Genomic DNA, 23,109 nt, shown 5'->3' with positions numbered 1-23,109 from the left:
AAGAATATATCATAAAACAAAAAGTTAAAGTCAATTTCAATTGTAATATTACATAATATAAATGAGTTAAATATTAAAAATAGGGACTATAGTAAGTTAAACTATAGGTTCTAGTATTTATACATAAACACGCACCTACATGTAGGTACTGCAGTGGCACATTTTGAAAGGGAATTTATTTTAATTATTGTTATTGGTTTTTATTTGTGGTATTGATTTGTGGGTGCTTATCATATATTGCTATTTTAAACACAGGAATTTTTTTTTCTAAACTTTGGTTAGCAATGGTTGAAACTAATAGGTATTATTATCAACACTCAGCTCTCGGTGGCGGTGGACCTACGAATATTTAGTTATCATACATTACGTTTAAAAAACCGTTTATAAAACTAAATAATTTCGTAGATACTGTTATTACCGGCATATTGTAATATTAATTTAGATGTATAGAAATATGATGGACCCACGTTGATTTCCAACCATTTCAAAACTGACAAAATATATTAGCGAGGTAAAAAAAGCATTCGAATATGTAATTCAGAGTATATTTTTTAAAATATATTCGAATACGTATTCCGAACACAAAATAATATTATTCTTTACAAGACTCCTATGCGTGAACTGTTATCGCTATCTAGGTAGTACCTATTGGCTACCCATTTATTTTGTAGTGTACATTTGAGAGTATAGTCAACGGCCTGGATGGGGTGATCAATACAATGGAATTGCCAAATTTAAAAGAGATCAACTAAACTTAAATCAAACCTATAAATTAACCAAAATGTCAATGATGCATCATCTGGTACAATGATAAAGACGTGTAGACGTAGTTTACCTATAGTATTAGACATTAGTAGGTACGAATAAAACGAATATTGAGGTTAGTGACAATAAAATAATAAGTTTATCTATTGAACTTGACATTGGATAACCTGAAAATAATTGTGGGTAAAGTAATTAAATATGTTAGTATAAATACAACTACTTTAGTGATAGACACATCTAAATGGGTCATAATAACGATACCTACTATTGTTACTATGTCACCAAAACGGCATTAACCACAGTACGACTAACGAGAAACGACTTTATTAACTGTAAATGTGTACGCGGTAACGATTTATTTGTATTAAAATTCATTTGGAAAACCTAATCAATTTGTATTTAAGTAATTTGGGGGAGCAATTTTCCACTGGCCCATAAGTATCAAACATGTTAATATACGTTTACAGTGGTAAATGTGATTACGTGAAGTCGTGAAACATGTTTAATGGTCATATTAAATATTAATAACCACAACAACTTCGTAGTAAGTAACTGTGCGTAAAAGACTAAACCACATAATCAATGCAAAATGTGATGGGCACTCATGGGAAATACAAATATTTAAGTAGAATAGATAAATTATAGGTTCCTACTACCTGCTAACAACTGATAAGATATAAATAAAACTAGGAAAACTATACAAACACGGAAAAGCAATTTTAGTTTATTAACACCATATTGGAGGTCTTGTAATTGTTTGTGTCGGCTATACTTTATATATAGCTATAGTATTTTTGCGTTTTTGATAGTAAATATCTAGATTAAGGACGCCGAAAATGGGTTACTGAATCCCAAGGGTCTGGCGTTCGACATAAAATGTGAAATATTATTTTCGATCACACAATATTTGTACGGTCGAGTGTAAAGCTATGACTAGATTAGTCGGGTTTATTTATCGGCAATAAGATACAGAGTGATTCTTTTAACAATGAAAACTCATTATTTTGAAAGTATCTAACTATTTTTGTTTTTTTTAACTTTGTGATTAAAAAAATTGAGATTTGTGCAATTCTATTATTTTGATGTATAAATATTAAATATTGAACAAATATTCTTTTTTACTGTGAAACATTACAAGTTTTGATGAGCGGAGTAGTGAACTTGACCTCTTTACTCCTCTTATCAGTTTTATCTAAATTGTTATAACTTTTTTTTTCACAAAAAGTAGCATGCTACTAGATAGTTTTTTCTCTGCAAGGAAAATTAACGAATCATAGATATGATTTTGGGTATAGTATGTAGTGGGAAAATATCCAGTAGCATGCCTGCATGCTACATTTTGTTGAGAATTTAATGATTTAATAATTATAGATCGATTTTTAATATATATAATATATATGTTATTAATTTGCATTTATATAGCGATGTACAAAGTGTTACGCAAAAAAATCGGTTAGAAAAAAAAAGTTGTATCCAGCTCAATAAACATGTATGTATAAAAAAAAATTCATAAGATAATATTTAATAGGTAGGTACCTATTTAGTTACTATATAGGTATCGAGATTTTTTATAAAAGTATTCTGATTCACATTATGAAATTAAAAATCAAAATCGATACCCCAGCCGTTTTACCAACAAACTATAAGGAGTGACAAATATGGTGAATATGGGAAAATTGCATGTAAGTTTCTTAGGTTTCGAAATAAAAGAAAGAACTTTAAAAAAAAATGTAACACTTTTAAAAATAAGGAAGTGCGTTCTCTGTCAAAATAATCACTCTGTAGAAACAAACAACCAACAATTTCATGTATAATGTATATTTAAATCATGTAGATTTTAACATAAAAACATGAATATATTATAAAACATAGCATTAATATCTGACATTTCCGATATTTGATGTCAACCACGAAAACTTCACAATATAACATTAAACATAATGCAAAACAGCTAGGGAACGATAAGATTATAAAACAGCTTGTTAAATGTTAATGAAAGGAAATAATAAATAAATGCACAAACATATTGACACATAATATATCAATATAGTATAGTTAGCAAAACACGGAAGCAATAATTGTAGGGCTTCAAAAATATCCTATAAACCACTTTCATCCACGGTGTGACTTGTTGTAGGGGGGAAAGTTTTTATTTTTTTTTATTTATACCTAGTGATATTTTAAACTAATCAATTTATTGACCAACCATCATAATACATTACTTAGTTCAGAATAAAAACTGCTAGAGAAACTTTCTACTGAGCGCATTATTTATTAATAGTTTAGTTGATAGTAAAGTATATGACCCAGGGTTTACCAATATTTAGCTTATACTTTAATGATAGTATAAGCATATGTACCGATATTAATTTACTACAGTAACATTTTTTTTATGAAATAAACTGATGAGTGACATTACAAAACGTACTATTTCCATTTTAAACGATTTTCAATTGGGAATAGGTAGGTACTGGAAATATTTTTAAATAATCTTAAAATTTACAAAAACTAACTGAATTAGTTTATAATATCATTTACTCTTGTAATTTTAATTATTAAATGCCGTAATTCATCATTCAAATTACTTAACTGTATAATTTTGAACTTTAATATTGAGTTATTTTTTTTATCTATTGCACCAATCTCACCATCACCACATTATTCTCATACCGATATTATATATTAGAGTTTATATCTAAGAATATAAGGAGTACCTGGTATGTGAAAGTAATATAGAATACAAGAGTACAGGATATGTACGAAGGGGTAACGATAAGAGTGAAAAGTGTATGTGAAGAAGTGGAAGAATTTAGAATTGGCACCTACTGTAGGTGTGCACCAGGATTCAGCGACGAGCCTTTGCCTGTTCTCGTTGGTAATCAAAACTACGAATTATATACAAGGTGTAGTGTCGTGGTGCGTGATGTTTGCAAATTATGCTGTGTTAGTAGAAGAAAGCTTAGAAGAAGTGAACGAGTAATTGGAAGAGTAGAGGATTGCGCAATTGCGCTGAAAGGGAAGAGACTAGGTCACTGGCATATAAGTAGGAATAAAACGAAGACAATAATTATCAACAATTATTGTGTAAGGTTTTGGAGGAAGTAATTGAGACATTTATGTGGCATGGCATGTGATGGACATGGGGGTCGGGGGATGACATAGTGTTGGAGGTGAATAGGTTCAAGTACTTAATATCAGTAATACAATGGAATAGTTCTTTTGAGATGGATTTTAGAATAGGATTATGGATGAATTGTAGAGAATCGTCAAGTAAATTGTATGACAAGAGATTTGGCCATTAAGATTAAAGGTAGATTTTATAAAGCAGTAGTGAGGCCAGTCGTTTTATATGGATCAGAACGTAGGATAGTGGACAATAAAATAAAATAAAGGATACGCACAGTAGATACCAGAATATGCTATATGGGTGTTTGGAGTGATTAAGAAGAATATAAATCAACTATAACACTTATGATAAGCATTCGATTTTTAATTCAAAGCTGATTATTTTGTTAATTTCCTGGACCTACATAATTTTATTTGAAAATTATATAAAAACAAACCTAATGCACTTTACATTTGTCAAAAAATATTAGTTATATAAATTGTACATAATATTGTCAATGTAAAAAAGGTGGGTAAGTGGATGTCGCTCTGCTGTACAGTAGGTTACAAGTGGGTCACTGTAATGGATGGTGTTAAATTTGAATTCAATGATATAATATCATTATATAAGAAAAACGATTCTGAGCGAAAACGGTCAGTCAGCCTATGATATTACCAAGTATATTTGATGATATTATTGTGAATAAAGTAATTTATATATATCCTATTTACGTTATGGAGCCTTGTTTTAAATTTTCAATCCTTAGCCATAAAATTTAAACATTTTATACATTTTTAACTACAAAATAATTAATAAATTATAAATTTGATAAATGTTGTCAACATTTGAACTTTAAATACTTATAAAAAAAAATTGTGCCTATGTATTTTTAATATTTTTCAACTGCTATTAGAACGATATATCAGGAGACTTATATTAAATTTTTACGCTTTTTTACCCAACAGATAAAATTGTATTGACATTTATAAAAAAAAAAAATAAAAAAATTGAAAACTGACAATGTCCGTAAACAGCTCAAAAAGAGTCAATATATTTTCAAAATTTTATGGTGTATAGAAAATGCTAATATAAATACTCAGTCAAAATTTCATGTCCTTACGGTCATTTGTTTTAGAGTTACACCAAAAACCAAAATCGATTTTCTCGAAAACAGATTTTGCGTAAAAATTCCCGTTTTTCCTTGATTTTTCTTTTGTTTTTCACGTCGCTTTTGAAAATAACTGGGAAATGTTTACTTCTGACCCCCCCCCCCCCCCCCCAAAAGTACCAACTAGATTCACTTTCCTATCAGAAAAGTTACTGTTGAAGAAAATCCAAGCACTTTTACTGTCCTAAAAGGTGATGACAGACACAAAAATAAAAAAATAAAAAAATAAATAAAAAAATAAAAAAAAAACACACATTATTGTAAAATCAATACATTCATCGCTTCGCTCAGAATCTAAAAAATAATAGTATTATTTCTGCTGAATAATACAGTTATGATACAATAATTGCCATAAATGCTATATAAATTTCGAATTTGATGGTATTAAGAATCACGACATCCATTTACCTATCAAGAAATGTTTACGATTAGTTTACAGGCTGACTTATATACAATATTACAGGGTTGAATAAATCAAAAACAATTTAGACAATTAATTTTAAAAGTTAAAATGTATGCACGCTAAAGAAATACATTTACGATGTTTTAGTTTTATTAGGCATTTTCTGATTATATCTATTTTTATTGTACATTGGACACTGATTATTATAGTAATTTTTTAGTAGTCATTAAATTATATTATAGATATTCAAACTCGTGTCACAAATAATTTAAACTGTATGTTAAATGTCAAAAATGTGTACTGTTCTATTTGTATTTAATATAAAGGAATAGGTACATACCAAGCGTATTGTAATTTTTTAAGCTTTAATTAAAACAATTTTAACCATTTCGTAGCGTTTGGGTGCCGTGTTTGATTAATTTTAATTTTAATTTTAATATCTACAAAAATTAATTGTTGATAATGAAATACTGAACTACTGAACTAGTTGCAGTGTTATAATTAGGGCTCGGATCTATGCATGTAAATAGATGTTTAATTAACCAACTTTGACAAGTGTAAAATCAATTTCAATAAATTTCCAACAAAATGTGCTTACCCTATCTTTAAATTATTTATTAGATTTAAAGTCTACTAAATCAATAATTAAGCTCTTTAGCTTTCAGTTATATGATATATGTAAAATGTAGTAATACTCAATATGTATAAAAATAATAAAATTGGATTTATTTTAAGTATATCTGTATATTTAAAAGTTATATATTTTACAAATAATTACCAGATAGGGACGTGTTTAAGTGTCATAAATAATATAATATAATTTTCAAAAAATAAAATAGATCGTGTTAATGCGTTTTAGGCTATTTTAGCAGTTTTTACTCAAAAACCAACCAATATAAAGCAAGATGGTTTAAAATAATTAAATTTATATATGTATAATATAATATTTATATAACATTCGAATTTTAGATTCTGAGTAGAACGATAAATGTATTGATTTTAAAATGATGTGTGTTTTTAAATTCTGAGGGAAGCGATGAATGTATTGATTTTATAATAATGTGTGTTTTTTTTTAAAATTTTTTTTTGTGTCTGTCATCACCTTTTAGGACAGTAAAAATGCTTGCATTGTTTTCAACAGTAACTTTTCTGATAGGAAAGTGAATCTAGTTGGTACTTGGGGGGAGGGGGGGGGGGGTTCAGAAGTAAACATTTCCCAGTTATTTTCAAAAGCGACGTTAAAAACAAAAGAAAAATTAAGGAAAAACGGGAATTTTTACGCAATATCTGTTTTGGAGAAAATCGATTTTGGTTTTTGGTGTAACTCTAAAACTAATGACCATAGGAACATGAAATTTTGACTGAATGTTTATAATTGCATTTCCTATACACCATAACATTTTCCAAATATTTTGACTTATTTTGAACTGTTTACGGACATTGTCAATCATTTTTTTTATTTTTTTTTCTATAAATATCAATAAAATTTTATCTGTTGGGTAAAAAAGCTTGAAAATTTAATAGAAAGCTTCTAGGTTATTGTTTCAAAGGCAAATGAAAAAAATTCAAAATCCTTAGTCACAGTTTTTATTTATAAGCATTTAAAGATCAAATCTTGACAAAATACGGAAAAATCACGAAAATTAGCAAATTATTTTGAGTTGAGAATTCATAAAAATTTTTCTTTTTAAATCTAAGATTTGAAGATGTAATACAAGATTATCCATAAGTTTGTCTACTTTTATCAAAAAAAAAATGTCTACAAGAAAGTCAAATTAAATTTTTATGAGCGTTTGAAATTCATATTTTTACAACATTTGATATTCACTCGATATTTGATGTAACGATTTTCTTATTTTGTTGTAATTAAAAAACGTATGACTGTAGATACTTGAAAATTTCACTGAATGTTTGTATTAGCATTTTCTATACACGATAAAATTTTGAAAATAATTTGACTCTTTTTGAGCTGTTTACGGACATCGTCAGTTTTCAATTTTTTTAGTTTCTTTTTCTATAAATTTCAATATAATTTTATTTGTTGGGTAAAAATGCGTATTATTATATTTATATGTAAACTTAATGAGGAAGTAGGTATAATGTATATATGTGGGAGTGTATGTTTTTCTGTAAGTACCTATACAATATATTAGTATAAGTATATGAGCATTCTGTAATATTGAACTGTGTAGATAATACTTAAAGTTGCCAAGAAATTTGAGACATGTGACCGTGGTCCTGATAAACAACATAGTAATTTATAAATGATTAATTTCAACACAAAAAGATATTACACATATAATTACATGAGTATAACGAAACAATTGTCTCTTACTAGTCAGTCAAAGTTATTGACGTCATATTTGTTATAACTATAAAATAACGTTACCCACACAAAGATCTACAAATTATGTATGTTAATGTCCTTGCTAGACTTCATTACGAACGTTTTCATCCCAAGTTAATCTCCAAAACAAAAAAAAAAAAATGGCCCAATTTTATATTTCATATAACCCTCCACGCGATAAAAACACAACTAGAATCGCGATTTATGAAACTAAATAAATAAATAATTTAATCATGTATTACCAATGGGTAGGTAATTTCCTTTTCATGCTACTTACGCCTCTTACAATTATAATATAAAATCATAATTAATTATTGCTTGGATTACATTAAAAAAATAATTAATTACTTAATTATTTTTAAAGTTAATATGATAACAAATGTTACTGGAATTTGGTCTAAATAAAAACATGTAATTAAAATCATATTTGTTTCCAAACATTTAATATTTAATGACTAGATAATCATTGATATTTAGTTTTCTTATTTTAATATAGTAACATAATTGTTTATTTAATTGTATTATAATTTTAAATTGTTCTATTTAAATAAGTAGAGGTATGTATGTTGAATGGATCTTAGCATGACTAAATATTTTTAATCATGTCGTTCATTGCTGACCCACATTTCTAGTAAATACCACTGTTTAAATTTCAAATAATATAACAACACAATATGATTAAAATAATAATAGATACTTTTTATCAAACATGCTGAAATAATATGATTTTTTGAAGTAGAAAATACATAAACATCCCAATATTGATCGAAAATACTAAACAATTTTCAGTTATTCAATATTCCTTACTCTTAAAATAACTACAAACAAATTAAATTTGCAACCAACATTTCCATTATACATTATGAATAAATGCTATATTATGTTTTCCTATCAAATTATTAAATTTGTTTGCGATAACTAGATTGAACATTTTTTATAAATAATAAATGAGTGCCAATTTTATTAAACATTTAGCTGATCCGGGAATATTGAAAGAGTCCAGTAGCGAAGCGTCATAGGAGACAAAGAGACAACGTCTCCCCAATTAGAAATTGGAACACGGGACAAATAAATAATTATTATTTTGTTTTATAAAATATTTAAAAATGTGAATTTTATTTTATATTATAAAATATATGATGTATGTTTCAGTATTTGTTAAAATTGGTTTTTCGTTGTACCTAGTGTTGTAAAGTTATAGAATTCTTAAAATAGATTAGAAGCGCGCGATACGGCCGTGCGTACGAGCCGCCATACGGGTCATTCCAAATATGGTATTATATCTAAATCTAATAGACATTGCGACACAACGTCTCGCAAATATAGGCACGCGGGTACGGGGGGAAAGCTAATGTGAGTGGGGTTTACTATGTAAGCTATGAGACACGTCTCGTAATTACCTCAGTCCTCAAGATTTATTTTCGACGTCGCCGTCGCATAGTCCCGCTATCGCGATACGTGTTTCTTAATATTTATTGTTTTATATTGTAATTTGTCCTCATGGGCTGATGATTTAATTAATGTTAAAAAAATATTATTATTGGGAATTTCCTGACATGAGTATATTTCTTAAATTATTTACTAACCAAAAAATGTTTACAATTTTTGTTATACGTTTAAGTAGCATAATTGTTTTTTTTTCGTCTGGTCTTCCTGTTATAACCTGTATATTAGATTGATACAATTAATTTAAAAGTACCTGTCATATTGTAAATGTTTTATTATTTTTTTTTAATGTTTTATGAAGGTAACTGAAATGTGTGTATTGAGGTTTAATTGTTCAATTAAATTTAATATAGATACGTGTTAATGACATACTATTTTATTTGAGATTTTTATTTTGTACTGCTAGGTACACACATTTTTGAAATTTTAATATTCTTAAATAATTTCTAGTTTTCACAGATAACCATCAATATTTTGATATACATTGTGTCCCGCGAGGATTTACCCATTAAGGTATCTCCTGAGATAATACATTTATCATTAATTTGTTTTTTTATTAGACTCACAGAGACAAGGACTACATATATTTAATTTTTTAATTTTGATTTTCGAAATAATTGAAAATAGAGATTGTATAGTTTAATTTCAGAAAATTTTGACCTTTTAACATTTTGTTTTCATTAATCTCATGATTTTTGATCATTTTTTTAGTTTATAAAAACAGCAAAAACCGGTTTTTGTCCAGGCAGTGAGTCTCTACGGTTAATGGGTATAATCCTTACGGGACATGTATACAGTGGCGGCCGCAGGAGGGAGCTAACAGGCTGAAGACCCTCCCCACCATTGACGTATTATTATAACTTAAAAAAAATAAATATTTATCAAGTTTCAAATGTCAACTATAGTAAGCAAGACGTAAATTACATAAACGTCTTACCAGAATGAATTCATTTTTGAAAAAACATTGTATTTGCATACCAATTTTCCTAAAATTAACTGTAATTTTTCGGAAAAAGTATGAACTACTTGTATGAAAGACCTTATATTCTATTTTCTAGTCTTAGCTTATACACATTTAATATTTTATAAGTTTTGAACTACAAATTAACTGTAGTTTTGACGAAATTTGAACTTAAAATGCTTATAAAAAATAACCATGATGCCTATGTTAATATTTTAGCTATAATAAAAACTTACGTATAACATTTTAAGCTTTTTGACCGGATAAATAATTTTTTATTGACATTTACAGAAAAAAAATAATTTTAATTAATCAAATACAATCCAAGTGAGGGCGGTATAACCAAGCTGGTTACCAAATAATTTTAATAAATTTTCATTTTTTTCTGCAATTATTCTAAAAAGCACTGAACATTTTCAAATTCGACCTCTAAAAGTACAATTTGCTTCCAAAAACATTCATCGGGCATCAAAGTTTATGATTAGAGCATTTTTTCTACAAGAAAAGTTGAGAAGTTACAAACATTTTAAAATACCTCAAATAAACGTCTCCAATTATTAGACTGGACAAAATAAAAATAAAATTGTAACTAATTTTCAAGCCCCCCCCCCCCCCCCCCCCATTGAAAAGTCCTGCGTACGCCACTGCATGTATAATACAATTTAGATGATCAAAACTTATTTATAAAGTGCTTAAACAATACTTTATACTAGAGTGATCTTACATTCTAACTAAATTGTTGTTTAAACTAAAAATGTACTACCTACCTCAATTGCACTGTGATCTCGAGAACAAGAAGCAATTGGACTGGAATAATTGAAACGTGCACGATCAGGATGCAGATATACGGAACTAAATCGTCTTGATGTCGATGGGCCCGGGACGTCGTACATATCAATTGTAGATGAACTGCAGGGTTTATTCGCCTTTTGGGCTGGACTTGCCTAAATAAACCCATTATAATATGTTAAATTGTAATATACCATATTTTGCTTCTTATAGTTTACAACCATTAGGTTTGTTTGACAACAGTCTTTACTCTTTTTTTAACAGTTAAAACTATGGTTCAAACGACAAGTTAAACGTTGCAGACAATTACAGTAGTTTTTGTACAAGAAGGGCGGAGGTCTCTCTCTAAACGGTCACCTGCAGGCCTGGAGAAAAATATAATTAGAGAGAGAGAGAGAGAGAGAGAATGACTGTTAAATGTTAATGGGCGGGTATTTACTCGGCCACCCGTACGTCCTTATATGATACGAATGTGTGTATTTACGTGTTTGAACTCACTGTTAAACATCAAACTAATTTTTAAAATTTTTTATGCATATACATTTCATACAAGAAACTGTCCTATTACTTTTGGCTAAATCTGTGAGATTGTTCTAAATACATCTGCTAAATATGAAAATACGAACTTACAACATACAATTATTTTTAATACTTTTTTAGATATTTAGATAGTCTATATTACGATTGACTGCACTTTTTAATTAAATTAATAAATTACTTTTAATTTATTCTAGTTTTATTAAAATGTTTTCAACAAAATATGGTATCAAATATGTTATTTTTGGTGATTATAACACATACCTGTACAGATTCAATTCCAGAATCCCCGTTTTGTAAAATAAAACTTTGTTCCTTAACTCCAATATTTGGAGATGAGATATCAATGTTCTGTTTAGTAGACCACAATGGAATCATTTGTATGGACGTTTCATCCCTCGTTATTTTTTCATCGTTACCGTTATAGTGTGTATTACTCATTTCAATTTCAATATCAGGGAACTTCTTTTTCTTCGATCTATCCCATTTCATTTTATTCTCCATTAATGGAATCTGAAAATCCAATAAAATAAAATGTAAATTACAGGTAAATTAATGGCGATGATAAAGAATAAAAAACAATATTATAGAAACAAAAATAATAATAATATTTCGAAACTAAATATTCTAAGACTAAGCTCAAGAGTCTAGACGATGAACATTAAAAAAATATATATATATATTAAAATAAGCCGAATTATTACTAAAGAAAAGGGGTTGACACATTACAATGTCGTCATCACTTGTAGATTATATTTATTCATAGTGATATGGATTTTTTCAACGCTGCTTTCGGTGATGTTTAAGATGCATATTATAATGACTCAAATCATATAGGCACCTACAATAATTAAAAAATTACACACCACGAGTATTCCCCTAAATTTTGAACATCTTTTAATTTTTATTCGCTTAGATTCTTGCATTTCTTACAGTTCTCCTGTTTATGAAAGCCTTACTGACATTAGCGTCACAATCTGTCAGTTATTTTGTCAAAACTTACTTATGTTATGAAATGGATAATTACACCTTTTTTATCAATTAGTGGGTTATATAAATCCTATTTTTTTTGTAAAAAATTGCTATCAACATAAATCATAAACAAATGCAATGAGTATTAGCAAATATTGAAAAATGTTTAAAATATTTTTTAAATAATATTATGTATAGAAAATGCCAGTATAAATATTTTGTGAACATTTCAAGTATCTATCTTCAGTTATTCTTTTTTAACTATAGCAAAAAAACGAAAACGATTTCATTTCATTTATTGTAAACCAATACATACATAGCTCCGTTATAGTCTAAAAATTCTATACATACCTGATAATAAATACGGATAATAGCTAGGTCTTATAAATTTGAAAATTCAAAAATCAAATTTATGCAGTTAAATTTAAAAAACACTAAAAATATTTTTTAAATCACCATTGCTCGTGTATTATATTTATATTTCTTAACCAAATAAGGTTATTCTTTAGATTTCCCTTAATTTTCCAGAATCATCTATACTGATATATTAGGAAAATAACTAATTTAAATGCAAAATCTGAGCGACTATTTTCAATTTTAAATATACATATAAAAGTACTGGGTAAAACAAAACAGTATCAAATAAAAAATATAACTAAACAATTGAAGTAGATAATTGTATTGTTTAGTCTCAATTCACTACAAACATAATAAAGATACTATCACAACAACAGTGAGAGAATCTTGTCAGAAATAATACGTGAAGTAAAGATATTAACCATATATCAAATTTTAAAAGAAAGATCAATAGCAAAATTGAACTTAACACTAAGTGCGAGCAAAAATAATGTTGTAACAAAAGAGTTTAATGTTTGAACATTAGAATTCACTTAAACATCATTTTCGTTATCAAAGCTTTAGAATGATCTTTAAAAATGTATGTTTGAAGTGCAGCCGTGCAGGTAACTGTAATTATTTTGAGAACATTTTTCTGTAAAAGAATTGAAGTAAGTGCTAATTTATGAGAAAAATAATGTTCAATGGCCATTTTACTGAGGTTGGATTTTCAATATGATTCTCAGTCTCTGTGTGAAGTGGGTGATTTCTAAATGCATATTGATTCATACTTAAATATTACTCTATATGAAGTACGTATTTTAAATGCCATTCTCAATATATTACGAATTCCTAAAAATCATATTTTTTGTAGTTCAATTTTAATTTAATTGCTTCATTTTACGCATATCGTAATTAGTTCTATAACTATTATTTCCATTAATTATTTTAATTTAATTCATATTTTAATAAATATAAAATACAACCCAATTCAGTTGTAAATATATTTAACTTCTATCTCGTTTAAAATGTAAACAAACTGAAACCAATATAAATATTTATCACTGTCTGCCTACAAAATAAAAATAACTCGCATAAAGTGTAATAATATTATACTAACTACTACTATTTTTTTACCTTTAGGCACTTTATGCAATTTATAATTATATTTTTTAATTTCTTTTTAATCTGTTTGAAATTTTATCAAACCGTATGAACTAAAATAGTTATAAAATATAATTTTACATTTTAATTTATAAATAACGTTATTAAAAGAAAATGTATGCATATTATTATATTATTATAGATTTAAATTTTATTTGATTGTATTTTATTTTTATTTATGATTGCTTAGTTATTTTTAATTATTAGTGAATAATATGACGTAACAATATCAAGTTAATAAAACAAAACTTTGATACTAAAACAAACTTTATGAATCTTAATAATATTAATTTATATTAATCTAATAATAATAATCATATTATGACGTGACTTTGCTCAATATTTTTGGGTTGGTAAAATAGGATTATCGAAAGAGAGACTTTGTACAATGTTGGAAATTTAAAAAAGTCTGTAGGTATACTTAAATCTTGATTATTAATTTGAGTACATTCTGTAGCAATTAATAAATTAGTAATAAAATTAAATTTCCGTCTTTGTTTGGTCATGATGTTAACCAAGGGCAAAAGTTCAATTCAAAATAAAATCATGTCAACTTTTTCAAAGTAATTTCGATATATTAAACTTCTTCTACCCCAGTAAAGTGCTCAAATTAACTAGTCTTTAAAATCCAAGAATTAATTAAAACCTTAAATTTAGATTTATTGGTTTTCCATTGATCATTTTTCTTTTGGGTAGTGTTTGTTTTAATTTTTATGTCGAAGATTATTCAAAATTTATCGATAATATTCTACGCTACTAAAATATTATTTTAACCAATCATGGGATGAAAGGATGTTTGAATGGAGAAACATTGTATGGATAATTTTCGTATTTTAGAAAGGAAATGTATAGAACTTCACGAGAAATTTTTATAAATGATTAAAAAATCGGCAAAAACACAGTAAAATATAAGTTAACAATACAAGATTGTTATCTTACATTTGTTATCTTACATTTTTAATGATTGCTAAATACGACGGATGCAATTAAATTCTTAAAAGAATATTGTCAGTATTCGGAATAAATATACTTTTGTTTAAATATTTCAAGATTGTTATTTTTTTTAAATATTTATAATTTACAATACAAACTCCTATGACCTAGATTATTTAATATATTATTAACGATGTTAATATTATGTTGTTCTAAATAGAATTCAAAAAGATTAAAAACTTCGATCACAATGTAACCCAAGATCACAAATAAAAATTAAGATGTAATTATCTGAAATGTGTTTCCAAATAGAGATGTAGATATTAGTTAGGTAATAATTAAATTTTTTTTGTGATTAATATAAGTATCATTATATATATAATAGTTAATAATAACCGTAACTATTATAATATCTAAAGTTTAATTCTTTTTTTATATACTATGGAATTTTATTTTTCACGACTCACTCAGAAATTTAAATTAAAACTGTGATGGTACTGAACTTTCAAACAAAAACATCGTCTTCTTCACGTAATAATAATACTTCAGCGTTTAGTCAGGAAATTAATTTTCATATTATTCTCTACTAGTAAGATATTTTATTATTATTGTTTGTATAATAACGAATAAGAGTTTATTTAGGTTAAAAAAATGTATTCCATCATTAATAATATATATTTATAACCCTAATTTGCACTCACGTATAACATCGTATAACATGATAGTAGTTATGTTGATTTTATATTGAATTATTAAAATATAATTATCCCGTGTGTAATTCATTTTGACTTAAGCCAACACGTATCTATTATATAACATACAACCCCAACTTTTTAAAAACAGTGAAACTTCTATTAGGTTTTGTCACCACACAAAATCAAAGTAATTTGGATTTTTTTTTAAATAATTTTTCTTATTAAAAATTATTTAAAGACCATCCAGATTCGAGAATTTATGATAAGTGAATATTTTCTTATTTTATAAATTATAATAATAGTATATGTATACAGCGGCCTATCCGTATGAATACAATAACGTTTGTCTGTAATTTCCCTCGGGTCGGCCAAAGCCATGTTTTTATTCATAAAAAATGTAATCTAATTGCATCTTCGCGTTAAAAACACGTATAACTATATTAACTTATATTATACATGTTGAAATATAAATTACACTATAGACAACTGCAATTTATAATAAACAGACATAGACTATAATAAAAGCTCATTTGATAATATTTACTGTAGTGTTGCCTTTTGAATAATAATAACCGGACTATATAAAACTCAAGTCCACGCAATTGTGCGAAATGTTACTTATTTTATAGTAAGTAGATTCTATACATTAAAGAAACTCGTCATTCTTTCACCAAGCATAGGCGAAAAAAATTAATTATTGATTGAATATTCTATGCATATTGCATAAAATATTATCCTAATAATCCAAATATTTCCTATATTGATTATTAATACAACACATTGATTAATTTACTAACTGTAGGACTGGGCTGCCATTTCTTTAATTATATGTATTATAAATAAAACAAAACTTATCTAAAGTAGAATGAGTATCAAGCATATAACCTATATCAGTATATTTACATATTTATAATATTATTTCTATTATACTAATTTATTTTACTATTAATAAATTCGACTCGCGTTATACTTTAAATGGGCAATAACTTAAAATTAATTTAGATATTTTTAAAAATATGCCATTGGGTATAATAAAATAAAATAATAAGCGTAAAAGTTTCAAGTCCACACAAATATTTTTGAATTACAACAAAATACTTGTTATTCTTTGTTTAAATATTTAATTTCGTAAAAATTTGAACATTAAATATACTTATACTTATAATTTTTTAGATTTTTGGGATTTAATAATTATGAGGAAACTAGTATTACATTTTGAAACTCTAGATATGAATTTTTTTATATATTTATTTAATTTAAAATGTTTCAAAAAATTAATGCTCTTACAAGTTACAAGTTTAATAATATTTAATATAATAATTTAGCGTATGATATTTATATAATTAATGATATGATACTAATGTTTACAAAGAAATTAAAGATTACGGTTATTAGATATACATATAGCATGGGAATTAAATATAGATAATGATAGTTTTAATGAGGTTTGTGGATAAGACATTTGATATTGAAATTAATTACTATTATGGGAAGTTTGTTGTGAGTTTGTTTAAAAGGACGAGATAGAGTAGTATAAGTATAGAGATAAAAGAGCTTAATAAGGTTTTGAATTTGTTCAAAATTCTTGACATTGAATCGGAAGTATTGGATGTTAGTTGGGCGGCTATTATGCTGGGCGCTGGCGTATGATGGACCGGACGAGCTTGTATTGGATACGTCACGAAGTCGTGTGAGGACGCGTTGAGTTTGAAGTTTTACCTTTTTTGGTTTATTTGTGGATTCTATCATTTTTTTATATTAAACTTGGTCTTTGTATGATACTGATGACGCTGTATGTACACCGGAGTATAGTGCACATCTAGCTGGGAGGCTATTTTCATTGGTGCACTTACCAGTTAAATTAACTTCGCAGCATTTAACATGGCAGTTGACTGCAGTATAGTTACGCACGTGTGGCCATAATATCCTTGACACGAGTACTGAGGAGTAATATTTCGTTTTGCGTGTGGTTTTTCGATCACCACAGCAGAGTAGAGCAGTATATGAATCTTGAGGATTTCTTGGTTATTTTCATAAGGAGCCTGTTGAACGAGGAACAATGGTAAAGGTCGATGATTGTTTTTGACATGCAACCACCCGCGTGGCCGAGTGTACTACTATATTTCAGCCAGGGCGTCTGAAATATCAGTTAGGAATGTAGAGTGATCGAGATTTCTAATTAATACTATGTATTGGTTACAAACGCCAGTTTGTAGTGCAGCCGAAAGGAGTGAAATTCTGCACCGGTATCGCTGAAGTAGTCAATAATTGTATTGTATAGGTAATGTAACCATGGTTTTTGGGCCGGACTATTAGGAATGATGGTGTGGACTTCAATGAAAAATTGTTAGTATCTGCTGTGAGTGATATAAATTTCTTATCGAACATTGAGAAATAATTGACGACGTTCTTTATTACATAAACCCGGGTCTTCGTGTGGGCTTAGATGCGACTTCAGTTTGAGGTAGTTGCTCACATCCAACTATATTATGTTATTATTAGATATACATATCTGGGTTTCAGTCTCATTGTTAGCCTTGGCCAGTGCTGTGTAACGATTTGGTAAGATAAATGATTTGATTTTTTTTTTCATCTTGTTGAGAAGTGCTGGATGTCGTCTCGCCGTTTTGATTTAATTGTGTGTAGTGATCAAGATGGCGTCATGTTTTCCGGGCTCGATGCGTGGTGTAACGTAAGTAAGTTACATAATAATGCGAAATGGTTCATGCCCGATTACTTCGAAATGGGTAATAACGAAGCGCGATTAGCACGTGTCCGTGGTGTAGTTGACATGAATTTTTAACTACTTGTACAGTTTGACTATTTTCGTGATTCTTACGAATTTTGTAACATTCTTATTTTAAACGCTCATCAAAAATTATTGTAGACTTTTCTTTAGACTTGTGATGTATTATTTATGCAGTTACTTGTAAAAATGTTCTTACAATAAACAGAACCAATAATTATAGGATAGAAGTATTAAAGTACCTATATAACATTTGAATTCACAATATATTGTCATGACTGGTAGTTCATTGTACGTTTTAAATATTTTATAGCAATAAACAAACTAGGTGCAGAAAAAATTAAAGAGTCCACGATTTTCAGTTAATATTAAACATCGTTCAACATTCTACTTTTAAAATTATATCTTATGAAATTATATATTATATTACCTACTGTAATTAGAGAGTGTCAATAACAAACCACACCTATATATATTAGTTTGAAATGTGATATGAATGTCACGTAGGTATGTTTTATATAGTTTTTCGACCTAAATAGGCTAAAATAATAAAAAAAAAAATCAATACAGAACCATCATTTATAATGAGAATATTTTCCAATTTGTAAGTAATAATACTCATAATTACTTTTTATGTATCAAAATCTCATCTATAATCTTTTTATAACTTTGAAAGTACTAAGGTACAGTGATTAAAATATTTTGAGCATTATAGATCTATGCCAAATAATTAATTTAAATCGTCTTTTACAATTGTTTATATAATGTAGTACACTTATAGTTATCATGAAAGTTGCGTGTCAAGATATAATTCGCACAAGTTCAACCGAACAAATAATATTAGTCGATTGTGGTCAAAATTTGTATAGAATATAATATGTGTAGTCTAATATAAATAATAAATATACTATGTACCTCTAAAGGTATAATAATATAAATATACAATTATACAACCAGTGAATCGGCAAATATGCTGTAGATAAATATTTATAATTTTTGAAAACATTTCACAACTTATATTATATTATTTATATTTTTTATTTAGCATAAAACATTATATTTTTATATTTTTCCATCCCCTTGTCACTTATTATATATTTATATCTTCAAATGTCTTATTTATAGCCAATAATTTTGATTTTAATGTTTTATAAGCACTCAAAATAATCATATATTAGATTAACAGTTAATTATAATCATTTAACATTTAGGACTAAATACATATTAAACTAGAAAACAAACCGGGTGAATTATTTTGCTACATATATAGTAATAGTAGGTGTTGTTTCACTCCATTTATTAAGTGGCTGTAATTTGTGATGTGTGTGTTAAAATTTGAATTCAATGATAAATCATTATAGTATACCTACGATGAAAAACGATACCGTGCAGACAGAGACGGTCTATCAGTACAAACTATTATATACATAGATTATCAATTTTTTTGTATCGGTAAAATAGGAGGCTGCAAACTAACTTTTACAAAAACAAAAAATTACATATATAATATAATAATAATTATAATATTATTAATTATTAAGACAATAATAACGTATTGTAGAACGGTGTTAATAAGTAAATAGTTATAATAATTAATCTAAATATTTTGAAAATGTCATTGTGTATATTAAACACTTAATAACAATAAACATAGGTAATAGGGAAAAGTATCAAGTATCAATTTTTGAATCATAACAAATTAACTAAATTCGTTGCGAATCTGCAAGAGTACTAGTTTTAAAAAAGTTGAAATTAAAAATTAGAATTAATGATTTATGTACTAAAAAAATGTACTGTTTGCAAAGAGGTATGAATGGGCATATTGAAAAAAAAAATAAACACGATAGAAATGTAATGAGAGTTGAGAATTGTATGAATTTTGTATCCTATTAATAATTTCTTTTATTAATACATATAGTATACTTCTTGTCTTGTTGTAACTTGTAGGTTGAAATTTATTGTAATCGATGAATTACCGTATTTTTTTAAGTTCGAAATATATTGATAGTTTAATTATATTTCACATATATTAATAGTCAATAAATTTATAAATTATGGGCTTGTACATTTTTTTTGTAAAATATAATATTGTACTAACAGATTTTTTATTGTGATGCAGTTTTGTAACAAGTTTTTTTATACATTTCAACCATAACATTTTAGAGTCACATTTAAGCACGATAAAACACCACTTGATGTTATTACCTACTTTATATGTACATTTATGTTTCATTTTATCCAGTGTACAATATCTAAGTGCTCGCATTACTTAGCTATTATATAATATAATATCCAGCCTATATAAGTTGGGTGAACAATAGTTAATACTCAATTTTTTTGTTTCTTAACTATTCGTTTAACTATCTGATACAGGTATATTTATATTAAATAAAAACTGTAGTTTTGAACTTTTAAACGTACTTTTATAACAACGATGAAAGTTTATATTTAATAATTTATCCATGCTCAATCGGCAGATTGCCCTCATTAGTTAAAGTCTATAAAACTTTAAAAAAGTTAAATTTAAAAAAAATCAATTACCTTTTACTAGTATACGGCATTCTAAATGTATTAAGAATTACTTTAATCTATTTTAAATTTTTCAATTGATCCTGAACCAATTTGACAGACATCACTTAGTGATTTTTAATTCATTCTATACCAATAGTTCATATTTGCTATACACCTACTCGTAGTCTACAGATTAGGATCATCAAAATGTATAATAATCAAAAGCTAACGAATTGTAGTTATTTATTTACATACTATATTAAAACATAGGTACTCGAGAATTATATAATATATGTATCTTCAGGCCGGATCCGCACTTTTTAGTATGGTAATTAAACTATAATCAAGAGGGAATTTCTGCCTCAAAAAACTTAATTTTACAGTATGCACTATACACATTATATACAGTCTTTGACCGTCAATTAGATGTTCACACAACATATTTACCGTATACACATTATCTCACATGTTAGCTGCATATATTTATCGTTTGTAAGCTTTTGATTTTTCCAAACCTTTTTATAAAATATAAAATATTATTTTTAAGTAATAAAAAAACACAATTTGTTTAAATAAAATATTTTATTGATAGCTATTATCTTTTTTAACTTATTAATAGTATACATGTGTACAATGTACAATGTACATGTATCACAATTAATATTATACATTAATTCTAAAATATTATTTAAACAAATTATTTTCTTTTATTGCCTACTTGTATACACATCGTGTATGAATATTTATTTTATAAAAAAAATTATAAGAAGAGTTTTATGGTTTTTGATATAGGTAGCTGTTTTTATATGAAGTTTCATTGACAAAGTCATCTGAACTTATTGTTGATTATATCATACAATTTTTTCTAACGTCAGAAACAAAAATGTCTGCTTAGACAATATTACTACAATACATGCAATAATCGAACAGATATTATATTATAGTAACAAACTAACATCAAAGAAAATTAATTACAAAAAAATATAATCGCAAACAAATAATGTCAAAAAAACAAAATATGTAACATATTGGTAATACTATTGAATACACATAACAAAATATGATAAGGTCACCAAAAAATAAATACCTTATAACAGCTTGACGATTCAAATAGATAAAAAAAAACACAAATACAAACCAATTAAATTACGAATTAGATACACCTAAGTATTTTGAACAAAAACGATAGACTAATGGAACATTCAACTTTCAGAACAACATTTAATCATTGACTGTCCAAAGTGCAGAAACTATTGATAGGTATACAGTCTACATTTTCCAGACACTCTCAGGGACACTAAATCCATAAAAAATTAATTCAATTTTTAGATATTGAAAAGATAAAATTATAATTTACTTTTAATAATCATTAGTTTTAAACTGGATTTTGACAACAACAATAATGATATAACATAAATAAAAAATATTTAATTATTATTTTATAAACTAAATTTTCCATTTACATTAAACAATATATATATTTTGATAAAAAGTATAAATTTAATGACATTTAAATTTTTGTTCTATTATTTGTAAATCACTTATTTTATAGTTAAGGTTATTTCTAAATAATTATCATTCTGTGTATTGCTGCGTTTATGTTTCAAATGTGAAAGACAATAATATAATGACAACTTCTGCACCCTTTTTCACCAAAACCAAAAAGAATTATTTTTATATTAAAAAATAATTTATTTAAATACAAAAAAAATTACAAATGAATAAACATGTCTCATAAATTAGGATAATATTTTGTCTTTTATCTTCTAGTGTATGTTGATAAAACATTGTATTTTTTTGTTATTTTATAGGAGTGGATTAGTCTTCGTTAAAATGAATAAATTATCTATACGAGGATTAATATGTCATTGAATATCAATGAGTTCTAGCACAACAATTCATTCAATTTCAAAATATTTTGATGCATTACATTTATATATATTTATTATAAGTGACAAATTATCTACGGGACATCAGTTTACAGTACACTCCATGGCCCATTCTATACTCGATTCAAGGCACATTTATGTTTAAAATAATGTTAATGTGAAATTGACTATACTTTAGTGTATAAAAGTATGTACAGTATGCTCGTACCTATAAAATAATACACAAAAAATGCAATTTATATATTGTATATATTATGCTACAGCAGGAATAGACTGTCAATTTTTGGCCCAAGGGCTAAGGTGCAAAATTAATCCCGCAGGAAGGTACCAGTGCATTTTTT

At 26.6% G+C, this 23,109-nt stretch overlaps 1 protein-coding gene across 1 annotated transcript in view; it reads right to left on the bottom strand.

Moving 5' to 3' along the window:
• LOC132934809 (uncharacterized) overlaps nucleotides 1–23,109 on the bottom strand; it is a 52,204-nt gene that overhangs the window by 7,412 nt on the left and 21,683 nt on the right. The window contains exons 2-3 of the mRNA XM_061001176.1: nucleotides 11,787–12,035; nucleotides 10,964–11,140 (exon numbers count right to left, since the gene is read on the bottom strand). Coding sequence (XP_060857159.1) covers nucleotides 10,964–11,140; nucleotides 11,787–12,035 — 426 coding nt within the window. The remainder of the gene's footprint in view (nucleotides 1–10,963; nucleotides 11,141–11,786; nucleotides 12,036–23,109) is intronic.

Source organism: Metopolophium dirhodum, chromosome 1, assembly GCF_019925205.1.
Source record: "Metopolophium dirhodum isolate CAU chromosome 1, ASM1992520v1, whole genome shotgun sequence".
NCBI lineage: Eukaryota > Metazoa > Arthropoda > Insecta > Hemiptera > Aphididae > Metopolophium > Metopolophium dirhodum.
Note: the sequence above shows the minus strand (reverse complement) of the source record. Positions and strands in the feature narration are given on the sequence as shown.